The 23,863-nt window shown below is 17.4% G+C and overlaps 6 protein-coding genes across 6 annotated transcripts; all 6 read right to left on the minus strand.

Annotated features, from left to right (window-relative positions):
- Positions 1-1,233: 1,233 nt before the first annotated feature.
- Positions 1,234-3,178, minus strand: PADL01_0900800 (serine/threonine protein kinase, FIKK family; the record flags this gene model as incomplete). Its single annotated transcript, XM_028681667.1, has 3 exons — positions 1,234-1,311; positions 1,450-2,958; positions 3,134-3,178. 3 exons carry the CDS (start codon positions 3,176-3,178, stop codon positions 1,234-1,236), a joined length of 1,632 nt encoding a protein of 543 aa, XP_028538023.1.
- Positions 3,179-5,138: 1,960 nt separating this feature from the next.
- Positions 5,139-8,197, minus strand: PADL01_0900900 (serine/threonine protein kinase, FIKK family, putative; the record flags this gene model as incomplete). Its single annotated transcript, XM_028681668.1, has 3 exons — positions 5,139-5,210; positions 5,341-8,007; positions 8,099-8,197. 3 exons carry the CDS (start codon positions 8,195-8,197, stop codon positions 5,139-5,141), a joined length of 2,838 nt encoding a protein of 945 aa, XP_028538024.1.
- A 1,574-nt stretch (positions 8,198-9,771) lies between these two features.
- PADL01_0901000 (serine/threonine protein kinase, FIKK family) lies at positions 9,772-11,541 on the minus strand (the record flags this gene model as incomplete). The annotated part of the gene is made up of 3 exons (XM_028681671.1): positions 9,772-9,852; positions 9,981-11,264; positions 11,341-11,541. 3 exons carry the CDS (start codon positions 11,539-11,541, stop codon positions 9,772-9,774), a joined length of 1,566 nt encoding a protein of 521 aa, XP_028538025.1.
- Positions 11,542-12,902: 1,361 nt separating this feature from the next.
- Positions 12,903-15,062, minus strand: PADL01_0901100 (serine/threonine protein kinase, FIKK family; the record flags this gene model as incomplete). The annotated part of the gene is made up of 3 exons (XM_028681672.1): positions 12,903-12,980; positions 13,158-14,930; positions 15,027-15,062. The coding sequence occupies 3 exons, from the start codon at positions 15,060-15,062 to the stop codon at positions 12,903-12,905; spliced, it is 1,887 nt and encodes a 628-aa protein (XP_028538026.1).
- Positions 15,063-17,056: 1,994 nt separating this feature from the next.
- Positions 17,057-19,177, minus strand: PADL01_0901200 (serine/threonine protein kinase, FIKK family; the record flags this gene model as incomplete). Its single annotated transcript, XM_028681673.1, has 3 exons — positions 17,057-17,137; positions 17,318-18,940; positions 19,052-19,177. 3 exons carry the CDS (start codon positions 19,175-19,177, stop codon positions 17,057-17,059), a joined length of 1,830 nt encoding a protein of 609 aa, XP_028538027.1.
- A 1,674-nt stretch (positions 19,178-20,851) lies between these two features.
- On the minus strand, positions 20,852-22,622 carry PADL01_0901300 (serine/threonine protein kinase, FIKK family, putative; the record flags this gene model as incomplete). The annotated part of the gene is made up of 3 exons (XM_028681674.1): positions 20,852-20,929; positions 21,039-22,448; positions 22,596-22,622. The coding sequence occupies 3 exons, from the start codon at positions 22,620-22,622 to the stop codon at positions 20,852-20,854; spliced, it is 1,515 nt and encodes a 504-aa protein (XP_028538028.1).
- Positions 22,623-23,863: the final 1,241 nt, after the last annotated feature.

The following is a 23,863-nucleotide window of genomic DNA, read 5'->3' on the forward strand; positions in this document are numbered from 1 at the left end:
TTCTTTTTTTAATAAATATCAAATTATTTCAGAGAAGATCTATATATACCAAATAAAAATATATCATTGAAAATTATTAAAATAAATTTTAATAAATTATGTATTTTTTCCATAAAGAACAATTTACGTTATGAATATGATTTGCAAATAACATAATATATAATCTTTGTAATATATTAATTCATTTTTTATTATTTTATATTTTATTCTTTAAATTTCTTTTTTTTTTTTTTTTTTTTTACTATATTTCTATATAAAAAAAATTAAAAATTTTTACATATATTTTTAATTATTTCTTCTTATTATATGTATAACTTGTTGCAACCATATTAAAATAAAAAAAATATTACAAATAGGATTTCATATATAATAATAAATTTAATAAACGTTTCCAATTTTTACAAAATTAAAGAAAAACTAATATATTTTATAGATAATTAATAGAAATAATCTTTAAAAATTATTATTCCCAACATAAAAAATTTATATTAAATTCTCTTAATATAATATTAATCCATTTTTGTATTTTTTTTTTTTTTTTTTGGTATTTATATAAAATATGTATATATATATATAATATGCTTGCTATATATAATTAAATGAAAAAAAGAAAATTTAAGAACATCAATAAAATTAAAAAAATATAATTCAACATAATTATATATATTATATTTTTATTTTACATATGGAAAATATATTTATGCTATATTGAACAAGTATTCCAAAAAAAAAAAAAAAATGAATAATAAATATATTTTATTCATTTCATTTTTTTGTTATATTTTCTATTCCTTTTATAATAACAATTCTTTTATATAAAAAAAAAAATATATAAAATTAACGTATATAATATAATTTGGACATATTTTGTTTTGAAATTTTATATGAGACCAAAAAAAAAAAAAAAAATAAAATAAAATAAAAAAAGGACAAAATACTTTTTTGTCATAAAATATATAAATGCATATTTTACAAAATAGAAAAATTTATTTTTATTTATGTTTTATATTTTAGTTATATTACCAAACAAAAAAAAAAAAAATAATAAATAATTAATTAATTAAAATTAAAATAAAATATAATAAAAAAATAAACATAAATACAAATATATAAAGCAAATTCAATAAATAAACAACAACAAAAAAAAAAAAAAAAAAAAAGAAAAAATATATTCACTTAAAAAATTAAAATATCAATATATATAATTTAATTATATTTAACATAATAAATATTTTACTTTCTAAACCACCATGGATGTTTAATTAAATCCTTTAATTTTATATTTTTCCTATATTTTATATCAATTAAGTACTAAAAAAAAAAAAAAAAAAAAATACATATATATATATATATATATATATTATGATTCATTTATAAATATATAATTAAATAAAAACTTACACATATATATATATATATATATATATATATATATATATAATTTCTCACCTTAATCATAATTTTTATATCCTTTGGCCACTTTTTAGTAACTCTAAATGTATCCAAACTCATATTATTTTTTTCAAACTTCATATAATTTTTATCTGTTAATGGATCAGAACAATTCCATAAATAATCATCATTCCAAATCCAAATAAATAAAATACCAAGCATATATTTATCAGCATCAGTGACATCAAAATAATATTTTCTCCTTTCATCCGTGTCCCAAATGGAATTTAAATATTTTAATGGGTCATGTATAGAACGTTCCCTATAAATTTTATATAATTTTAAACATTCTGGTGGTATAAAAGGCATTTTTCCTACATATGGACAACATGATTCAAATGAAAACATAGTATGACATCTTTTTATGTGTCTCATTTTATTGGTGTATAGAGGTGTAGATTTACCAAAATCACATATTCGAAATTCAAAATTATCTGAAATTAAAATATTTTCTGGAGTAATATCTAGATGAGATAATCCCGTATCATGTAATTTATCTATTAATTTTAAGCATTCGAAAAGTATTTTTTTTTTATTTTTTTTATTAAAAACTTTTGGGTAAACTTTTAGCATTTTTTTCTTAAATTTCAATATATCGTCACCATATAATTCAGATACAATTACGATATTACCATTTAAATTTTTACCTAATCCATTTCGTAATACATTGTTAAAATTTATTAAACTACTAAACATATAATCAGAAGATACATTTTCATAAAATTTATTATCATCTGGTTCAAATAATATTTTATGTAATTTTGGAGTTATTCCTTTATGACATTCCTCTAAAAATGATAAAGCCACTGCCTCCATAACAAAATTATCTTTAGTATACATATATTCTCCATCATATTTATCCATACAATCAAATTGGTTTAACCAATCCATAATATTTATTTTTTTAATAAACACTTTAGTATTATTTATACTATTTCCACTTGATGAACAAATTATTGACTTGAACATATTTTTCTTTTTTTGTTTATATATATCATCCATATCACCAAAATCTATAGGAGATAATTTCCATTTTTCATATTTCACACCATTTATAGAAAAGTCTTTTGACATACTTAACATTTTAAGTAATGATTCTTTACCCAATTTCCAATTATATATCACCTTATTTGGTTTATTCACATTTTCTAAAATATCTATACTATTATCCACGATATTATTGTAACGACAAAAATTAACATTATTATCTTCCTCATTATTTATATCATTTTTTTCCATATATGATATTGATTTTTCACTATCGTTATCACTTGATTCACCATCACATTTGCCTTTTATATTTTTGAATATTATTCCATTTAATGTATTGGAAAAAAATCCTTCTAACGTTTTACTACCTTTTACACGTATTTTACTAAATATCTTCTTCTTCTTCTCCTTTTTCTTCTCCTTTTTCTTCTTCTTTTTTTCAACAAACTCTTGATTCATTTCACATAAACTTCTTAAACTTACATTAACTACATCTAATTTCCCAATAGTTTTATTCTCTGTATTAATAAAAACCTTTTGAAAAAATTCAAAAATATATATAATATTATATAATTAGTTATTTATTTATTTAATATTATACACTAAATATAAAATTATAAAACTCATACATTTATATATATATATATATATATATATATATATTATTTTCTATTATAATTATATGTCTTACTATTATTAGAGATGTAAAAATTAACATACGCATTAGTATTAACATTTTTATAAACAAATAATATCATAACACATATTTATCATCATTTTATAACTTTAATAATGCATATTATATTCTAAAAATGGTATGATCTTATATGATACTCTTCATTTTATTATATAAAAATAATTACTCGGAAAATATTAAAAAAAAAGAAAACAATATAAATACTGATATTTTTTGTATTATTTATATATATAATTAAAATGATAAAATTAAAGCAATATACCGTTACAATTGTGTAAAACCAAGGTATATTAATATTTATCTATTTAATTATTTATTTTATTACATCAAAGGTAAAATTCATGGTCAATTCAAAAATATTTTTATATATAATCAAAGTGTAACATATATTAAAACAAATTTTATATAATAATTATAATTAACCAAAAATAAAATATAATATATATATATATATATATATATATATATATATATATATTTATATATAATTTTTATATATCCATTTTTTTACTATAATGTAGAAATGTATAATAATATAAAATAAAATAATTATTTAAAATAAAATTAAAAATATTTCATAAAAAAAAAAAAAAAAAAAAAAAAACTATATAATATTACCATATATTGCATTAAAAAACCTTAAACCTAACATTTATATATTAGATGTAAAGATTGTTCTTTCATTTTACAAATATATATTAAATAAATAGTGACCATGTATTATAAATAGTATAATTATTAGTATATATAAATATAGATTAATATGACTCTTCATATAATAACAAATATGAATTCTTACATAATATATTATATAAATATAAATAATATCATATTTTTCACAATATTATTATAATATATAAATAATGCATGCATTCATGAAAAATCTAATGCATTTATATATACATATATATTATAATATTACAAATATTCTTATTACCTTTTTTTTTGGAATTATAAAAAAAAAAAAATAATAAAATAAAAAAAAAAAAATTCTAATTATTATTAATTTTAATTAAAAATATAATAGGGTTTTTCTTATATTTAAAAGAAAATTTTTGGTTTTTCTTATATATTATTTTATAGAATCATATAATAAAAATAATAATAAAATTAATATTATTAAATTTAATTAATAACATAATAGGATATTCATATATATATGTTAATTAAAGAAATGTTCTGGTTTTTCTTATATATTATTTTATAGAATCATATAATGAAAATAATAATAAAATTAATATGAACTTATTAATTTAATTAATGGTATAATAGGATGTTTATTTATTTTAAAATAGAAATGTTTTGGTTTTTCACAAATATTATTTTATGAAATAAGAGAATTATAAAGAAAAAAAAAAAAAAATTAAATATCAATAATTATTAGTAAATATACACATTTTCTAAAATAATATAAATTTTTTCTATAAGAAAATTAATATGAACAAACAATACAATTTAATAATATATTTAATAATTATGTAAATTATACAATAAGTACACAAATTATATATACATATATATATATATATATATATATATATATATATGCTATTGACACAAACACAAAATAATTTAAAAATATTAACAAATAAAATAGTAAAATAAAAATACATTCAGATAAATTACAATAATAAATATTATTTACGAAAATATAAACTTCCATTAAACAGAAAATTTTATAATACTAATGTATAATATAAAATTATGCACATATATATATATAATAAATATCCTCTTCGTAAATTTAAATATTTATATAATATCTTAATTCAAAAATGCATATATTGAAAAAGAAATGCACTTAACAATAACACATTTATGTTACTAAGAACATTTCTACATTTATAATTGCTATATTTTTTATAAAATAGTTCTAAAAAATATATAATATATATTATTAATTTTTAAATAATAATAAATCACCACCATAACATATTAATGATATTTTTTTAATAATAAATGTTTTTTAAAACCAAAATAAAAACACTTATTTTTATTTTTAAGACCACCATTTATAATCATTTAGTTCATTTAAATTTAAATTATTTCTGTACTCAAAGTGGAGTAATTTCTATAAAAAAAAAAAAATAATAAAATATATAAATAAATAAATAAATATATATATATATATATATATATATATATATTTATTTATGTACACATAATAAAATTACTTGTTATTATTTAATATTTATATTTACCTGTAGTATATTTTTTAAATCATTTGGCCACTTTTTTGTATGTTCGAATTTATCAAAATTCATATTCAAACTCATAAAATCTGAAAACCTTTTATCTTTTAAGATATCCGCTTTTTCCCATAAAAATTCATTATTCCAAATTTTAATGAACAAAATCCCAAGCATGTACTTATCTGCACTTGTTACTTCATAATAAAATTTTTTTTTTCTCTCACTATCTGTAATATAATTTATATGTTTCAATGGATCATCTATTTCATATTCCTTATAAAATTTATATAATATAAAACATTCTGGTGGAGTGTATGGAATTTTTGAAACATTGCTTACACATGATTGAAAAAAATATAAATCATCTCCTTCTTTGGTATGCCTTAAATTATAAGTATATATTGGGGAACTTTTAGAGAAATCACATAATCTTACTTGTAAATAATTTGATATCAATATATTAGAATCAATAAAATCAAGATGAGCCAATCCTGCATCATGTAAATTTTTCATTAAATTTAAACATTGACTAAGAATTTTCTTTTTCTCGTTTTTACTTAATAAAGAAGCATATATATCATTCCTTCTAATTAAATAGCTATATAAATCTTCACCAAAAAATTCAGATATTATTACAACATATCCCTTTATATTATGTTTTATTTGTTCTTTTAATATATGGTTAAACGTACGTAAATCTTTAAAATCCTTATCTTTTAATATAGTATCTTTTGTATTCATATTATCTATTTCAAATAATATTTTATATAATTTAGGTACTATTCCTACATGATATTCATTTAAAAAAGCTAAGGCACATGCCTCCATAATAAAATTTTCTCCATTAAAAATATATTCTCCATTATATTCATTCATTAAATCAAACTGATTCATCCATATTTTTATAGGAATCTTTTTTATAAATAATTTTACATGGTTTTCATAACCATCATTTGACCTAATAATAGTTTCAAACATCTCATGAACATTACTCCTACCACGTTTACTAAGTCCAATAGTTGGAATACGAGTTAATTTCCAGTCTTTATATTTTATACCATTTATTGAATATTCATCTGCACTACATAAAATTCTATATACCTCATATTGACCTATTTGCCAATTAAACACGTGTTTTGATTTAATTTCATGCTCTAAATATTTTCCAATTTTTTTATCTACTTGTATTGTATAATTTGATAAACACGAAATATCCTCTTCAGAAGACTTTATTTCCTCTAATTCGTAGTCATAAGAACAACTTGCCTCATTCTCTTTATTAGTATTGATGTTTCTAATTTCACATGATATTTTTTTAACGCGTTTTTTTATAGTATTCAAATAAAAATTAGTATTTAAGCTTTTCCTATTACTTTCATTTTCATAATCACCATTTAAGTTATTTTTTTTTATATCTGTTTTCTCATTCTCCATATATTTATTTACATTTTCATTCCTATTTTCACTACTTTGTGTGTCATTTTGAAGACCTTTCTTAAAAAATTTTGTTGATATATTATTTATATTAGATATAACCTTATTCTTCAGATTATTTAAGGTACCTCCATTTTTATTTTCATTCATGTGTTCCATATCTTTATTCACCCTACCAATTGTTTCGTTTCCTTCTGTTATGTTTTCCCTTACTTCAATGTTCTCTTCATATTTTGAAACAACTGATCTACATTTTTTAAAAAAGTCATTTGTATCAGTTTTAAAAAAATATATTACTTTATCCTTTAAATTAACAACTACATTTCCTTCATTATCTCCTGTATCTAATTCACTTTCTTGTGAAAAGTCATCTGTATCCGTAATATAAGTATTTGTATAAGTGTCATCCATTTTTATATCTTCATGAACTTTTATATCATCTCCTAAATCATTTATATATTTTTCTGAATTACTATCATTCTGTATGTCTTCTTTTATATCTTTCTGATCTTTTACATCTTCTTGTACAATGTTTCCATCTTTGTCATCTTCATTTATATCTTTCTCATCTTTTACACCTTCTTTTATAAGTTTTTCATCTTTGAGATCGTCGTTTATAAGTTTTTCATCTTTGAGATCGTCGTTTATAATTTGTTCATCTTCTACATCTTCTTTTATATCTTTCTCATCTTTGATATCTTCTTTTACAATTTTTTCATCTTCCCTATTTTGTTTAAATCTCATTAAATCACCTTCTAATTTCTTAATATCTTCCTTTATTTCCAGTACATTTATATTTAAATCTTTTTGAACTTGTACGCACGTGTTTAAATCATCTAATTCTTTTGTATAATCGTGTTTATATATATCATCTATTTTATTTTCTAAAATGTCCATATCATTTTTTACATCTGTCTTTATACCTAAATCATATTTTTTATCTTTATCTATTCCTTTCTCAATATTTATATCTTTTATAGTTTCGTGATCTTTTAAATCGTCTTCTTCATAATTATTATTCAAATCATTAATTTCTTCTATAAATGTATCTTTTAGATAATTCATATTCGTATCATTTGAAACATTATTTATGTTTTCATTTACCTCATCATTTTTTAAAATATCAAAGTGTACCTTTTCAGATGAACTTTCACTAACATTTTCAAATTCAGACAATATCCTTCCATATTTATAATTTGTTAATATATATTGAATTGTCTTATTTTCAATTATATCATTGTTCTATAAAATAAAACAAAGTATATACATATATTATTTAATATATATATATTTTTACAATATATAGAAATTTATTTTTTATTTTTTATAATACTTGTAAAGACCAATAAAAAGTTCCTATACATGATATGGAAATGAAAAATAAAAAAAAAACTGATTTGAACAAATATGTACTTGTTTTATTTCTATCCATATAAAGGAAGCAATTCTTTTTTTTCTTTATAATATACATAATTATTTGTTAACTATTTTGTACATCAAGTAAAACAAAATTAATTTTATCAGAGAAAAGAAATATTAATTATTTTCCTTTATTCATAAATATATATATATATATTATGTATGTGAAAAAATAAAATTATAATATTACAATTAACATATATATTATATATAGAATTATATTTTTTAATATAACTACATTTCATGTGTAGACAAAATTTAAAATATGTTGTTTTATAATAATACCTTAAAAAAATATGTAGATGAATAAATAATATTTTTATGTATTAATTATAATTTATAAATATTATTTTATTTTATTATTTTTAATTTAATTATTTCATCTTATCCATAATATATATATTCAATTTGCAATCAAAATTTTCATATATTTCAAACATATATTTAAAAAAAAATATATATATAATTCAAAATTATAATTTTATAATTATCATTTTTATATATTATATAATAAAAAAAAAATTAAAATAATATAATAATTCTTATAATAAACAATTGAAAATATATGTATTTTTTTTTTTTTTTTTTAACAGTATTCTCCATAATTAAAAATTTTTTCTTTTTATATTCTCATTTCCATATTTAATAAAATACAAATATTAAAATATGAATAAATAAATAAATATATATATATATAAGTATATAGAGAGATTATTTAAAATTTTTATTTTTTTAATTATATAATTAAAAAATATATAAATTAAAATTATTATGATATATATATATTTTTTATTCTTTTAAGGAATTTTTTTAAAAAAGTAAAAAAAAGTACAGGGATCCAGTTTTTTATATACTTTGTGTACAAGTTTTTATACTTATATATAATATAATAAATTAAAAAAGAAAGGGAAAATAAAAAATTATTTTTAACTTTTATTTCTATTACACAACATAAAATATATATAAATATATTTTTATTATTATATAATATAAAATTATTAAATATTTAATTTGTATATTTTTGGACAAAATAGAATACTTTTGTTAACTATATGTAGAATATTTTTAACAATTTAAATGAATAACTCTATTTTTTTTTTGCATATGAAATACCATTTATGCAATTATAAAAAATATAAATATCTTATTTATATGATAAATAATGTATTTTTTAAGGTATAAATAAAAAAATTGCTATAAATATAAGACAAAAAAATATATACACAAAATAGTAATAAATTAAAATTTGTATATGAAAAAAAACAAAAAAAACAAATCAATATTATAAATAATAAATAATAAATAATAGTATAATTAAGTAAACAAAGGAAATATATATAAGGAATATATAATATATATCATAGAATATATAAAATATACAATTATTGAAAAATTAAAAAAAAATTGAGAAATAATAAATATGTTTTAAACAAATATTAAAAAAATAAGCATATAATACAAAAAAAAAAAAAAATAAAATAAATAACATATATATATATATATATATTTTAATTAACATTTTTCTTTTTTCTCTATATAATATTCAAATATTAATAAAAACAAATATACAATAACCAAATAAAAATATTACAAATCTGTCGACCACCATGGATGTTTTATCAACTCATTTAAATCTAAACTCTTCCTACTTTCATAATCTAACAATTTCTACAAGAGTAAAATAATATTAAAACATATTAAGTAATACATAAATAAATAAATAAATAAATATATATATATATATATATAAGAATTTATATGCACATCAATAAATATATTAATATATATATATTTACCTTAATGATATATTTTAATTCATCCGGCCATTCTCTAGTTAAAGGAAATATATCAAAGTTCATACCACTATTAACAAATTTTACAAAATTATTATTTTCAGACATATCGGAAGTCCCCCATAAATATCTATTACTCGAAATCCATATGAATAAAATTCCAAGCATATATATATCAGCTGCGAGAACATCAAAATAAAATGTCTCTTTATATTCATAATCCTTTAAAGATTTTATGTAAAGTAATGGATTTTTTATTTCTAACGTCATATATTTCTTTTTTATGTTCCAACATTCAGGTGGTTTATATCTAATTTTTCCTACATATGGTAAATAAGACCGAAATCTTTCAAGATGATTTTTATTATCTTCATTTATATTATTATTAACATAAAGAGGTGTAGTTTTACCAAAATCACATAAACGCATTTCATAATTTTCTCCAATCAATATATTTTCAGGAGAAATATCTAAATGAGCCAAACCTGCTTTATGTAAGTTATTTATTAATTTTAAACATTCATAAAGAATTATTTTTCTTTGTTTTGTTATTACTAAATTTTCTTTTTCTGAATCTAAAAATTCTCTTAGATTTTGACCATAAAATTTCCATATCATTACAATATAACCATTTTTATACCTATTTCTAATTTTAGTTAGCTCATTTTTAAATATATCTATATCACAAAACATCAATTCATTTAAACCATTCAATTCACTATAATCATTTTCAGATTCATATAATAAATTATAAAATTTAGGTGTAATTCCAGGATAATATTTATTTAAAAATAATGAAACCATTGCTTCCATTACAAAATTTTCTCCCCCTTCTAAAAACTCTCCATGATAAATATTCATCATATTATATAATTCAATCCATGAATCCAAAGGTACCTTTTTTATAAATAATTTTACCTTCTTTTTTTTAAAACCTCTTTTTGATGAAATAACTGTTGAAAACATTTTATGATTTCTACCACCTGATGCGTTATAATCCTCATTCGTAATACTATGTAAATCCCATTTTTTATAATTTACACCTCCTATAGAATATTCGTTAGCATTGCCTAACCTGTTACTCATGTGATATTTACAGAGTTCCCAATTAAAAAGCACTTTAGTTTTATGTGATTCCTTTTTTTTTCTCTTCTTTCCATAAAACATAAGATCAATGAAATTTTCATAAGATGTTTCATTGACTTTACATTTTTCAGATAATTTTCTTACAATTCCTTTATATGAAGTCAACTCTGAATTTACATTACAACTTATTACATTCAAACACTAAAAGAAAAAATTAAAATTTTCAAATTATATTAATATATATATATATATATTTATATTTACATTTTGTACTTACAAATAAATAAGAATATACCAATATAATCGTATATACAATTATTAAACATCTTGATAACCATGTCTTCAGATTATAATTTATTTTTTTCCTTTCTTTTACATTCTTATGAAAAGGATAAATTATTTTAATTTTTGAATTAACATTTTTATTACATAATTGATCTTTCCTAAAATGATAATCAGAACAATTATAAAAAATCATACTTCATTAATCCATATATAAATGTATATATAAAATATATATACCTACATATATATATATATTATATCAGAATGAATAAATTAGACAGCGTTTATATATATTTTATAATGAATAATACCAATATGTATATATAATTTAATATAATATATATTCCAAATTTAATTAGTATATTACCATGTAAAGATAAAAACAAAACAACAACATTGCTATAAAATATTTTACACTTTTAGAAATTACTAATTAAAAACATAAATTATATAACACCAATTCATATGCACACATAACTGCATATTATATACATGTTTTCATTCATATATAGATAATTAAATTTATATTTAATTCTTATATATAATACAATTCAAACGTATCAAAATGTCTATTTAATCTTTTTTATGTGTTAATTTATTTATTTTATTTAAACATATTTCTATAAAAATTAAAAAAATAGGTATATAATTAAAATTATAATATGATTATTATAATATAATATAAAATTTTAAAAAAATATATTAATTCAAAAAAGTTTTAAATATCAATATATATATATATATATATATATATATATATATATATATATTGATATATATAATATATTTCCTAATTTTCATGGTTGAAATTAGAAAAAATAAAGAAAAAAGAGGATCCATTTTTTCTATTTTTTGTGTTCAATCACATAGTTGCACATTAAAAATCGAGAATTTATATATTATGTAAAATTAATTTTATAAAAATGAAATTTGGGGAAAATTTAATATTTTCTATAAAACATTGGAATATGGAGAATTATTCTAAAAAAAAAAAAAAAAAAATTGGAAATTTTCAAATTTATCCTATAGTTTTCGTATTTAAATTTTATTATAATAAGAAAAATTATGTATTAAAAAATAATTATATACTTTTATATTGAAATTATAATTTTTTTCAAAAATATATATAATATATATTATATATATATATATATATATATATATATATATATATGAATATAATTAAGACGAAAAAAAAAAAACTTTTAAATAATAAATTGAAAAAAAAGAAATAATAATATTAAAAATATACATTAAAAAAACTAAATAAAAAAAATGTAATATAACCAAATAAAATAAAAATGTATTTCTCATTTAATTATATATATATATATATATATATATATATTTATTTATGTATAACGATTAAAAAAAAAAAAAAAAAAAAAAGATCCTAAACAACGAAATTACACTAAATTTTATTTTATTTTTTAGTATTAATAAATGTTATAGATCAAATTAATACTATATAGAATATAATATTTTTCCTAAATAATTAAGATAGCATTATTTATATACACATTAAAAAAACAAAAAAAAATAAATAGTATTTATTTATTTTTTGCTAAACCATGGATGGTCAATTAAATCTTTTAAATTAATATTCTTCCTACTCTCAAGTGATATTAAATCCTATTAAAATAAATAAACAACAAACAAATAAACATATATATATATATATATATATATATATATATATATATAATACATGAATTAATAATATAATAGAAGAAATTTCAATTTATACACCCTATATTTATACAATATGTATATACTTTTATTTTCTTCTTTTATATAATTTTATATTACCTTAATTATAGATTTTAATGCTCGTGGCCATTTTTTTGTTGGTTTCAATGCCTTTAGACTCATATCATTTTCTACAATTTTGAAAAAAATTTCATCTTGTGATGCAGAAGCCTTATCCCATATATGTCCTTCATTCCACATCCATATAAAAAAAGTTGCAACCATAAATTTGTCAGCAGATAAAACATCAAAATAAAAGCGTTTTCTTTGTTCTTGATCTGTTAAATTACGTAAACATGTATATGGATTTCTTATTTTCTCTGTTTTGTGTAATTTCTTAATTTCCCAACATTCAGGTGGTATATATGCAATTTTTCCAATACTAGGGATACACGATTCAAAATAACATAAACCCTTTTCGTTTTTTATATGTCTCAAATTATATGTATAAACAAGAGTACTTTTACCAAAATCGCACAATCGCATATCTCCATTTTTTTTTATTAATATATTTTCAGCTGTAAAATCAAGATGCGCTAAACCTGCTTCATGTAATCTTACTAATAATTTTAAAGATTCATTAAGATACATTTTTTTAGTATTATTTTCTATACCAGATAAAATATTTTCACTTTCTGTAAATAAAAATTTTTTTATATCTTTACCAAATAATTCTGATACGATCACAATATTTCCTTTTATATCATCCTTTATACCTTTAGATAATATTTCATTTAATGTATTCATATTAGCAAACATATTTTCTTTTGTCATACGTTTATAATAATACATATTTTCTGGTTCAATTAATACTTTATATAATTTAGGTGCTATACCAGGATGATATTCTGTTAAAAATGATAATGCCATTGCTTCCATTATAAAATTTTCTGAACCAAATACATATTCTCCTTTATATTTCTTCATTAAATTATATTGCTTTATCCATACCTTTATAGGTATTTTTTTCACAAATAATCTTATAGCAGTATCAGAACCATCATTTGAATTAATAACTACTTTAAACATCTCTTGAACTCTACCACTTCTTTCACTAAAATTTTTAGTTGGTATATTATGTAAAACCCAATCTTCATAATTCACATTATTAATTTCAAAATTATAGGACATATCAAACATTTTTAAAAGGCTCTCTTGACCAATATCCCAATTAAATACACATTTGCCTTTTATTTCTTCTTCTAATTCGTTAATAATATGTGTCTTCTTATCATTATTATCATAAGAACTATTTGAAACATTATCGTCTTCGTTTAAAGACTTTAATGTATCTTCAGATCGAAGAGTACTTACTCCTTTTTCTATTTTAACATCATTATTTTTTTCATCGCATAAATTACTATTATTATTATTATCTTTAATTTTAATTTTTTTTTTTTTCTTCTTTTTTATTTTTTTACTGCCTAACGAATGATCACACTCATCCTTATTATTCTTTCCATTAGAATTCTCAATTGTAGTCGTATTTGTTGAATCATATAAAACATTATTTGTAGTATCAGTTTTATCATCTTCTATAGTATCTTTTATAATATTATTTATATCAATATTTGTACTATCCGTTGTATTAACTTTCAAATAATCATTTACAGAAGAAGTCACATTATCATATATACTATCATTCATATAATCATTGGTAACATCCTTTAAAACATATACTTGTTGTTGTTCTTCTTCTATTTTACTAGTTAATAATTCCGTACCCTCTTTTTCATCTTTATTGTGATCGCTTATAAATTCAGATAAGCTTCTGTTATATCTTTCAAATATTTCATCAAATAAAATTCCATGGTTCTCAAAAATAAACAAATTCTACAATTATAAAAAAAAAAAAAAAAAATTTTATAAAACATATATATGATATTATATATAGATGAATATATTCTTTAAGTCACATTGTTAACTTACTAGTAAAAATAAAAATAACGCTTCAATAAATTTCATTATAAGACTAAAACATTAAGAAGGCACATAATTCTTTTTTTTTTTTTTTTTTTTTTTTTTTTATATTTATATTTATTTTTATATTTTTTTTTATTATTCTATATAGAATAATAATTGAACGAATTTAATTAAAAATAATCATACTCAGTTAAGACATTTGTAAAAATACAAAAAAAAAAAAAAAAAAAAAAAAAAACAGTTACAATTAATGAATTAGGTATAAATATTATATAATTTATGTAGACATTTTAATTATAGAAAGTTTTATTAAAGCTATATATAAAAAATTAAAATAAAAACAAGAAAAAATAAATATGTTTAAAGCAAAATTGTATTCAAATAAATTATCCTTTAATTAAAAAAAAAAAAAAAATTAAATTAAATTAAATATTTTTATATTTTATTAATGATGATAAAAAATATATTAATTGGTAGCAAAATAATACTACAATTTTTTTAAATAAATAAAAGTATATGCATATAAAATTTATCTTGCTATGAATTATTGGTTATATATAAGGACAGAATATTGCAATTCATTCTTTATATTTATTTATTTATACAACATATAATATAAAATATAAAAATATTACGCTTTTTTTAATTTTTTATACTATAATAATAAAAATATAAATATGTATAATTATATATATATATATATATATTTCTTTTATGAAAAAAAAAAAAAAAAAAAAAAAAAAAATTAAAATAAATTTGTATAATTTGTATAATTTGTATAATTTTTTCCATATATATAATTAAAATAATTTTTATAAAATATAATTTTTTTTTATTTTGTATGTTCATAATCATTATATGACATAAATATTAATTCTATATATATAAATTATCATTTATAAATGATACAATTATAATTTTATTAGTGTCATTCCTTTTTTTATATAATTTAGAAAAAAAAATTGAGATTTATCTATATAGTCTTTCATAAATATATAATATTAATATATGTGATCACATTACACTATCTCCCTTCAAATTATAATAACAAAAAAAAAAAAAAAAGCCAATATATATAATTATAAGAACGGTATAAAAAAAAAAAAAAAAAAATATTTCTATGAAATATATTTTTTTATAATATATGTCATATATTTTTTTTCATTCTTTTTTGAAAAAAATAAATATTTATTGCTGAGATATAAATTTCATTTTAAAATTCTTCTATATATATAATTTTTTTTTTTTAATAAATTTTTTATCTTAAGTAAACATAATATATAAAAATGGAAATTATGTATTATATATATATATTATACACATGGCTTGTTATTTGATCATTAAAAATTTTACATATATATTATATATTATACATTATATATATATTTTAAACACATGATTTATTTTTGATAATTAAAAAATTTACATATATATATATTATACACATGATGGTTTATTATTTGATCAATAAAAAAATCACATATATATATATATAATATCTATTATATATTATATATTATATTTTTATTTTTTCATTAATAAGAATAAAAAATATATTTTTTCTTTTTTTTATATATTTACTAAATATATATAAAAAACATGTCAAAAAAATAAATTTAATTATATGTAATTTATTATATATTAAACAAAATGATGTTTATTTTTATATATTTCCTATATAATTATAATATAAAAAATATATAAAAATTAATTCATGAATATTTTTCATCAAAAAAAAAAAATAAAAAATACAATAACAAATATTAACTAATAATAATAAATAACAATTTTTTTAATTATAAAATAATTACAAAAACAAATATTGAAAAAATAAAATAAAATAAGAAGTAATACAAAGGATTGATATAAAAATAAAAAAAATTATAAGAATAAAAGAATATTTAAAAAAACAACATTCAAAAAATAATTTTACCTTTATTTATATTTTAATTTATTTTTTTGATATTTTCCAGTAAAATATATTATTTATCCATTTTTATTCATAATTTAAACAAAATAATACCCCAAAATATATATTACTCATTACACGAAAACCATGGGTGATTAATTAAGTCCTTAAACTGTAAATTTTTCCGAGTTTCTAATACTAACAATTGCTATAAAAAATAAAAATATATATATATATATATATATATATATATATATATATACATTAATATATACATAATATTATGTCACATTCCTACGTCATATATTTTATTTTATTTTATTTTATTTTATTTTTTCCCATTTAGTGTATTAAAATCTTATTTTCTATACTATATATTTTTTATTACCGATATAATATATTTTAATTCTTGTGGCCAATTTTGCGTTGTTGGGAAAATATCCAAGTTCATGTTGTTCTTCTTAAATAATATAAAATCCTTATCTTCTAAGGAATCTGCTTTATTCCATAAATATTTGTAATCCCATATCCAAATTAACATAATACCAAGCATATATTTATCAACACATTCAACATCAAAATAATATTTTTTCCTTTCTTCTTGATCTTCTATATTCCTTAAATATATTAAAGCGTCATAAATGTTCATTTCTCTTAATTTTCTCCTCAGATCTATGCATTCTGGTGGTTCATATTTAGGTTTTCCAACTGTAGGGCAGCAAGATTGAAATACACATAAACCATTTGGATTCTTTCGATGTCTCAAATTATACGTATATAAAGGTGTGCTTTTGGAAAAATCACATAAACGCATATTATGATTTTCTCCAATTAATGTATTTTCAGGAGATATATCTAGATGAGACAACCCACTATCGTGCAACCTACTTACTAATTTTATCCATTCATGCATTATTTTTTTTTTTTCATTTTCACTAATATCACGGTATATATCCCCTTCTTTTCGTAAGTATTTGTCGGTGTCTTTACCATAATATTCTGAAACCATTACTACGTGTCCTTTCATATCCCTTATTAACATCTTATTCAATATATAATTAAATACATTAATATCATTACACATATACGATGAAGAAATATTTTTAAACATACTCCTATCTTCTGGGGCAAATAATACTTTGTACAATTTTGGAGATATACCTGGATAGTATTTTGTTAAAAAAGCGCATACCATAACTTCCATTACAAAATTTTCTCCACCCATCAAATATTCTCCATATAACATATTCATTAAATCATACTGTTGCATCCATAAATTTATAGGTATCTTCTTAATAAATAAAGTTATATCATTCTTCATATCAATTCCATTCGAAGGAATAACTGCTTTAAACATTTCATGACCTCTACCTCTATATATATCATAACCTACAGTTTTAATATTAGTTAATTTCCAATCGTAATAATTTACTCCATAAATTTCAAAATTATATGCATGACCAAGGAATTCATTTACACTTTTATTTCCTAATTCCCAATTATATATAATTTTATTTTCTGAATTCAATCGTTTCTCTAATTCACTTACACAAGGTACTACGTCATCCACATTAACATTTAAATTCTCATTATTTTTATTGGGTGTTATATCTATAATTTTCATAAAAGTATATGAATCATTCTTTATATTATATTCAGGAAATAACAATTCGTTTTTATTTATACCACTATCATATATTCTACTCACTATATTGTTATTGTTATCTTCACTTCTTAAATTGTTTTGATTTCTTTTGTTTTTAGAATTTTTTTTTGTTTTACCTTTTGATTCCTTTTTAATTTTAACTTTTTCTTCTTCTGTTTCATTCTTATCTATTTTCTCATCTTCAATTTTCTCCTTATGTCTTTTTATATTTTTTTTTCTAAATATACGACTAAAAAGGGAATGTTTCGATCTGTCATTATCTATGTTATTTTCAGCTAATTTTCTTTGGCATATAATACTTACGTATCCTTTTGAAATACATTTATTTTCTATTTCTGTCAAAAACTATGAGAAAAAATTATGAATATATTAAATTTTTACTATATATATGTATACATGTATGTATATTATATATTTTTTAATTTGTTTTCTTCATTTTTATTGTTGTATGCTTACTAAAAAAAAACAATATAATGAGATAAACAAAAGATACATAACAAAACTTTTTAAATTCAAAAAAAGACCAATATATTTTTTATTGGCTTTATTCTTTATATATTTAAGGCAACATATTATTTCCATTTTAAACATTTTCTATTTCTATTCATTAATAATCCTTTCTATATAAGTGAAATTGTCTTTAGGAAATTACTACAGTTCAAAAAAAAAAAAAAACACAAAAATATATATATATATATATATATATAAAATAAAATAAATCATGATTTCCTTTTTTTATTTAATTACAATAATTAATGTATTTTAATTTGAATGAAACAAAAAAAACAAAAATAAAAAAAAACAAATTCAACAAAAAACAAAAAAAAAATGCAGTAAAATAATTTTAAAATAATACTTATGTAATTATACAAAGACAAATTTTTTAAAAAGCCTTATAAATTACATCTTATATATAATATATTAATAAGTTACAGTAATAATCTTATTCTTTTTATAATACTCAATAAATTATACGCATATGAATTAATTTCTTTCTTTCTCTCTCTTTTTTTTTTTTTTTTTATTATAACAAACAAGAAAAAATAATATATCTATATATATTCATATCTATATTTATCTATTTATTATTTATATATTTAAAATAAATACTAAATTAAATATAGACATTATCAATATATTAAAATATAATAATATTTGAAGTAAATATAAAAAAAAAAAAAAAATAAAGACAAATTAAACAAATTGTTCTAATATAGTTCTCTATAGTTTTATATTATGATACTAAAATTCTAATATTATAATAAATACTTCCAAAATTATAAATTTACATGTTCAATTATTTACCTAACAATATAATTATAAATAATATATTCTTAAAATATACTAGAACATATAATAAAAAAGAAGAAAAAAAAATAAAATAATATATAATTCTTAATTTCTTCTTAAGATTAACTTATTTATATATCTTGTGACTTAATAATCTGAAGATTTATCCTATATTCTTTTTCCATTTTTTTTCTTTTTTTTTTTTTTAATAATATATATGTACATATATATAATATATTATAATAAAATTATGCATACATACTTATTCTTTCAAATTGTACTTATTATATAAAATATATATGCATAATATTATATATTAATATAAATATATAAATAAATATATTTTCTTTTTTGTCTATTTAATAAATGAATGAAAATATATAAAATATAAAAATATTTAAAAATATATTCTAATTATATCATATAGTAAAAATTTATATAAACCTTCATATTAATATAAGCTTACATTTTTTTTTTTTTTTTTTTTTTTTATTAAACTTTGATATTTTTTTTGATTAGAAAATATTTAATTAATTAAAATTAATAAAAAAAAAAAAAAAAAAATACATTTTTAATTATTAAAATATAAAAATATATTTATATTTTTAAATATACTGAATAATAAATAAATTATTGTTGAAATGATTTTAAAAAAATATATTAAAAATGACATTATATGTGTTAGTATAAATAAATATATTTAATATATATATATAATGTGAATTATGTGTATCTATTTATATGTTTAATTTATTTATATTGAATAAATTTTATTTATATATTTATTACATATATTATTATATGCTAATTTATTAAAACGATTCTTCATGTCGTATGTATTATATATTATTCATTTTTATATTTTAAAAATTTTATATTAAATTTCAATGATGTCTATTTAATTATAAAAATAAAATAAAAATTATACAAAAAAAATGAAAAAATAATAAAATGTATCAAATTTTACTATTTAGACATGAACCATCTATGATTAATTAAATCGTTTAAATTTAAGCTCTTTCTGCTATCAAAATTTAACAGCCCCTATAAAAATATATATATATATTTAAGACAAAATACAGGATATAATAATATTAATATATTTTACAATACATGTTATATTTCTTATTAAAAATGAATTTTTTTTTTTTACCTTAAGCATTTCCTTAAATTCTTTTGGCCAAAAAATACAAACATAATCTTTATCAAAATTCATATTATTTTTCACAAATCTTAAAAAACATTTATCTTCTTCTTCATCTGCTCTTTTCCATAAAAAATTTCTAATCCAAATAAAAATAAAAACAATTCCAAGCATATATTTGTCCGCAGAAGCAACATCAAAATAATATTTTTTTCTTATCTCTTGATCTTTTGTATTACATAAATATTTTAAGGGATTTTTTATATTTTCTTTCTTATGTATCTTTCTTAATGATAAACATTCAGGTGGAGAATATTCAAGCTTGGCTACATAAGGTATGCATGATTCGAAAGAACATAAATGATTCATTTTTTCTATGTGCCTTAAATTATTTGTGTACATTGGTGTCGATTTTGCAAAATCACATAGGCGCATCTCATAATCTTTATTTATTAATATATTTTGAACAGTAAAATCCAAATGACATAAACCTGTATCATGAAATTTTTTCATTAATTCTAATGAACCATACAAGAGTCGTTTCTTTTTCATTTTATTACTAATACCTAAAGGATATAATATATTTTGTATATTCAAATATTTCAAAAGATTTTGACCAAAATATTCCCATATCATAACAATATCACCTTTATTCTTATATTCAATTTCATGTCTTAACATATCATTAAATGTAAATATATTAGTAATATTGTACAGACATAATAAATTTTCATTGTAATTTTCTGGTTCATATAATAATTTATAAAACCTTGGTGATATACCAGGATGATGTTCAGTTAGAAAAGCCCCTACAACTGCTTCCATTACATAATTTTCACCTCCATATAAAAATTCTCCATTATATAGTTCCATCATTTTAAATTGTAACAACCATATATCAATAGGTACCTTTTTAATAAATAATTTTAACGAATACTTATTATTTTCATTATTTAACCAAATATTTGTTTCAAACATCCTTTGAACTCTTTCACCATTTATATCATAACCAACTGTTGGAATATTAATTAAGTCCCATTCACTATATTTCATATTATTTATACTAAAATTATTTGAATGATCAACAAATTTACTTAAACATCTTTTACCTAAATCCCAATTGTAAATATATTCACTATTTGATAATAATACATTATCAAAACTGTTAGGACCATTTATACATCCATAATTATTTTTTTTCAAATTAATATCACAATTAAATATATCGTCTTTTATAAATAAACTCTCATCATAATATTTAGTTCTGGGCTTAACATTTTTATTTATTTCGGTATTATCTAGTATATTACCTAAATAAAATTCATTCAATTTTATATTACTGTTCTCGTTCAACTCTCTAATATATCGATTATTTAAATAAAATACAAGAATATTTTTAGACAGTATAACTATTAATATCTATATATATATAAAAAAAAAAAAAAAAAAAAAAAAAATTAATTAAAAGAAAAATACAATCGTATGTAGCATAACATTATTTTTTCTTTATTATGTATTTTAATTTATTTTATTTTATTTTAATTTTTTTTTTTTTCTTTTACTAACTAGAAATATGGAGAACAATATTTTCATGATACTCACAAAATGACATATTCAAACTAGGACTAATATTTTATCATATTTATTATATTATCTTTATTTCTTATATATTACCCTGCATGTACATAACATAAAATGATATATACTTATATATATGTATGTGTGTATTCTTTTTTATTTTATATTTTTTTTTATATTAGACTTTTCTTAACTATATATATGCTTCAAAAGGTAAAATTATAAAAAAAATTATATTAAGTCTAATCTAATTTTTCTATATTAAAAAATATAAAAGTATATTATTATTAATATATTTTGCAGTAAATATAATATATATTTTTCATTCCAATAAATAGGCCTCTAATAAATGTATAAGTGGGAAATTAATAATTAACTTAACAAAAAATACATATAATAATACATCAGGTGTGTAAATAAATCTAAAATATCTTGTGAAAAATATATACATATATATATATATATATATTATAAATCAAAATAGTTACTCTTATAAAAAAGAAAAAAAATGAAAATAATATTTTCTTTTCTTTTCGTTAATTTTTTTTTTTTTTTTTTTCGATCAAATAATTCTATAATTTAATTAAAAAGTATAAATTTTCAATTTATAAAAATAAAATTATATCACATTTAATTTTAAAATATATATTATGTGTATATTACATTCTCTAGAAAAAATATTATTAATAGTACATATATTTATTTTAACCAAGTCAAAAAAAAAAAAAAAAAAAAAATATATATATATTTTTATATATAATTTTATTAGTTCTTAAATATAAAAATACTTCATTGACTATTAAAAATTAAAAATATGAAATATTAATTATTATACCTTTTGTATATATTAATAATATATTGTAATATAAATAATAATAAGTTCTATTCATATTCCAATTTATATAAATAACATTTAAAAAAAAAAAAAAAAAATTTATAAATGAAATTAATTTCCTATTTCTCTATAAACCTTTAATATATTATTATGCACTCCCTTAATAAAATAAATTATACTATTAATTAATATAATATAATTGTATTATTTTATTTATTAAATAGTAAACATTTTTCATAATCATTTATAATTATTTTATTTTATAAAACCATTCATTAATACATAATTAAGGAAAACAATATATATATAACATTATGTAATTCATCTTTATTAATAAAAAGAAATAAGAAAATAGTTCTTACCAATTTCTATATATAAAATAAAAATAAATAAACCAAAAAAAAAGAAAAAAAAAAAGAAA

The sequence above is a fragment of the Plasmodium sp. gorilla clade G2 genome, assembly GCF_900097015.1.
Source record: "Plasmodium sp. gorilla clade G2 genome assembly, chromosome: 9".
NCBI classification, from domain to species: Eukaryota; Apicomplexa; class Aconoidasida; order Haemosporida; family Plasmodiidae; genus Plasmodium; species Plasmodium adleri (nom. inval.).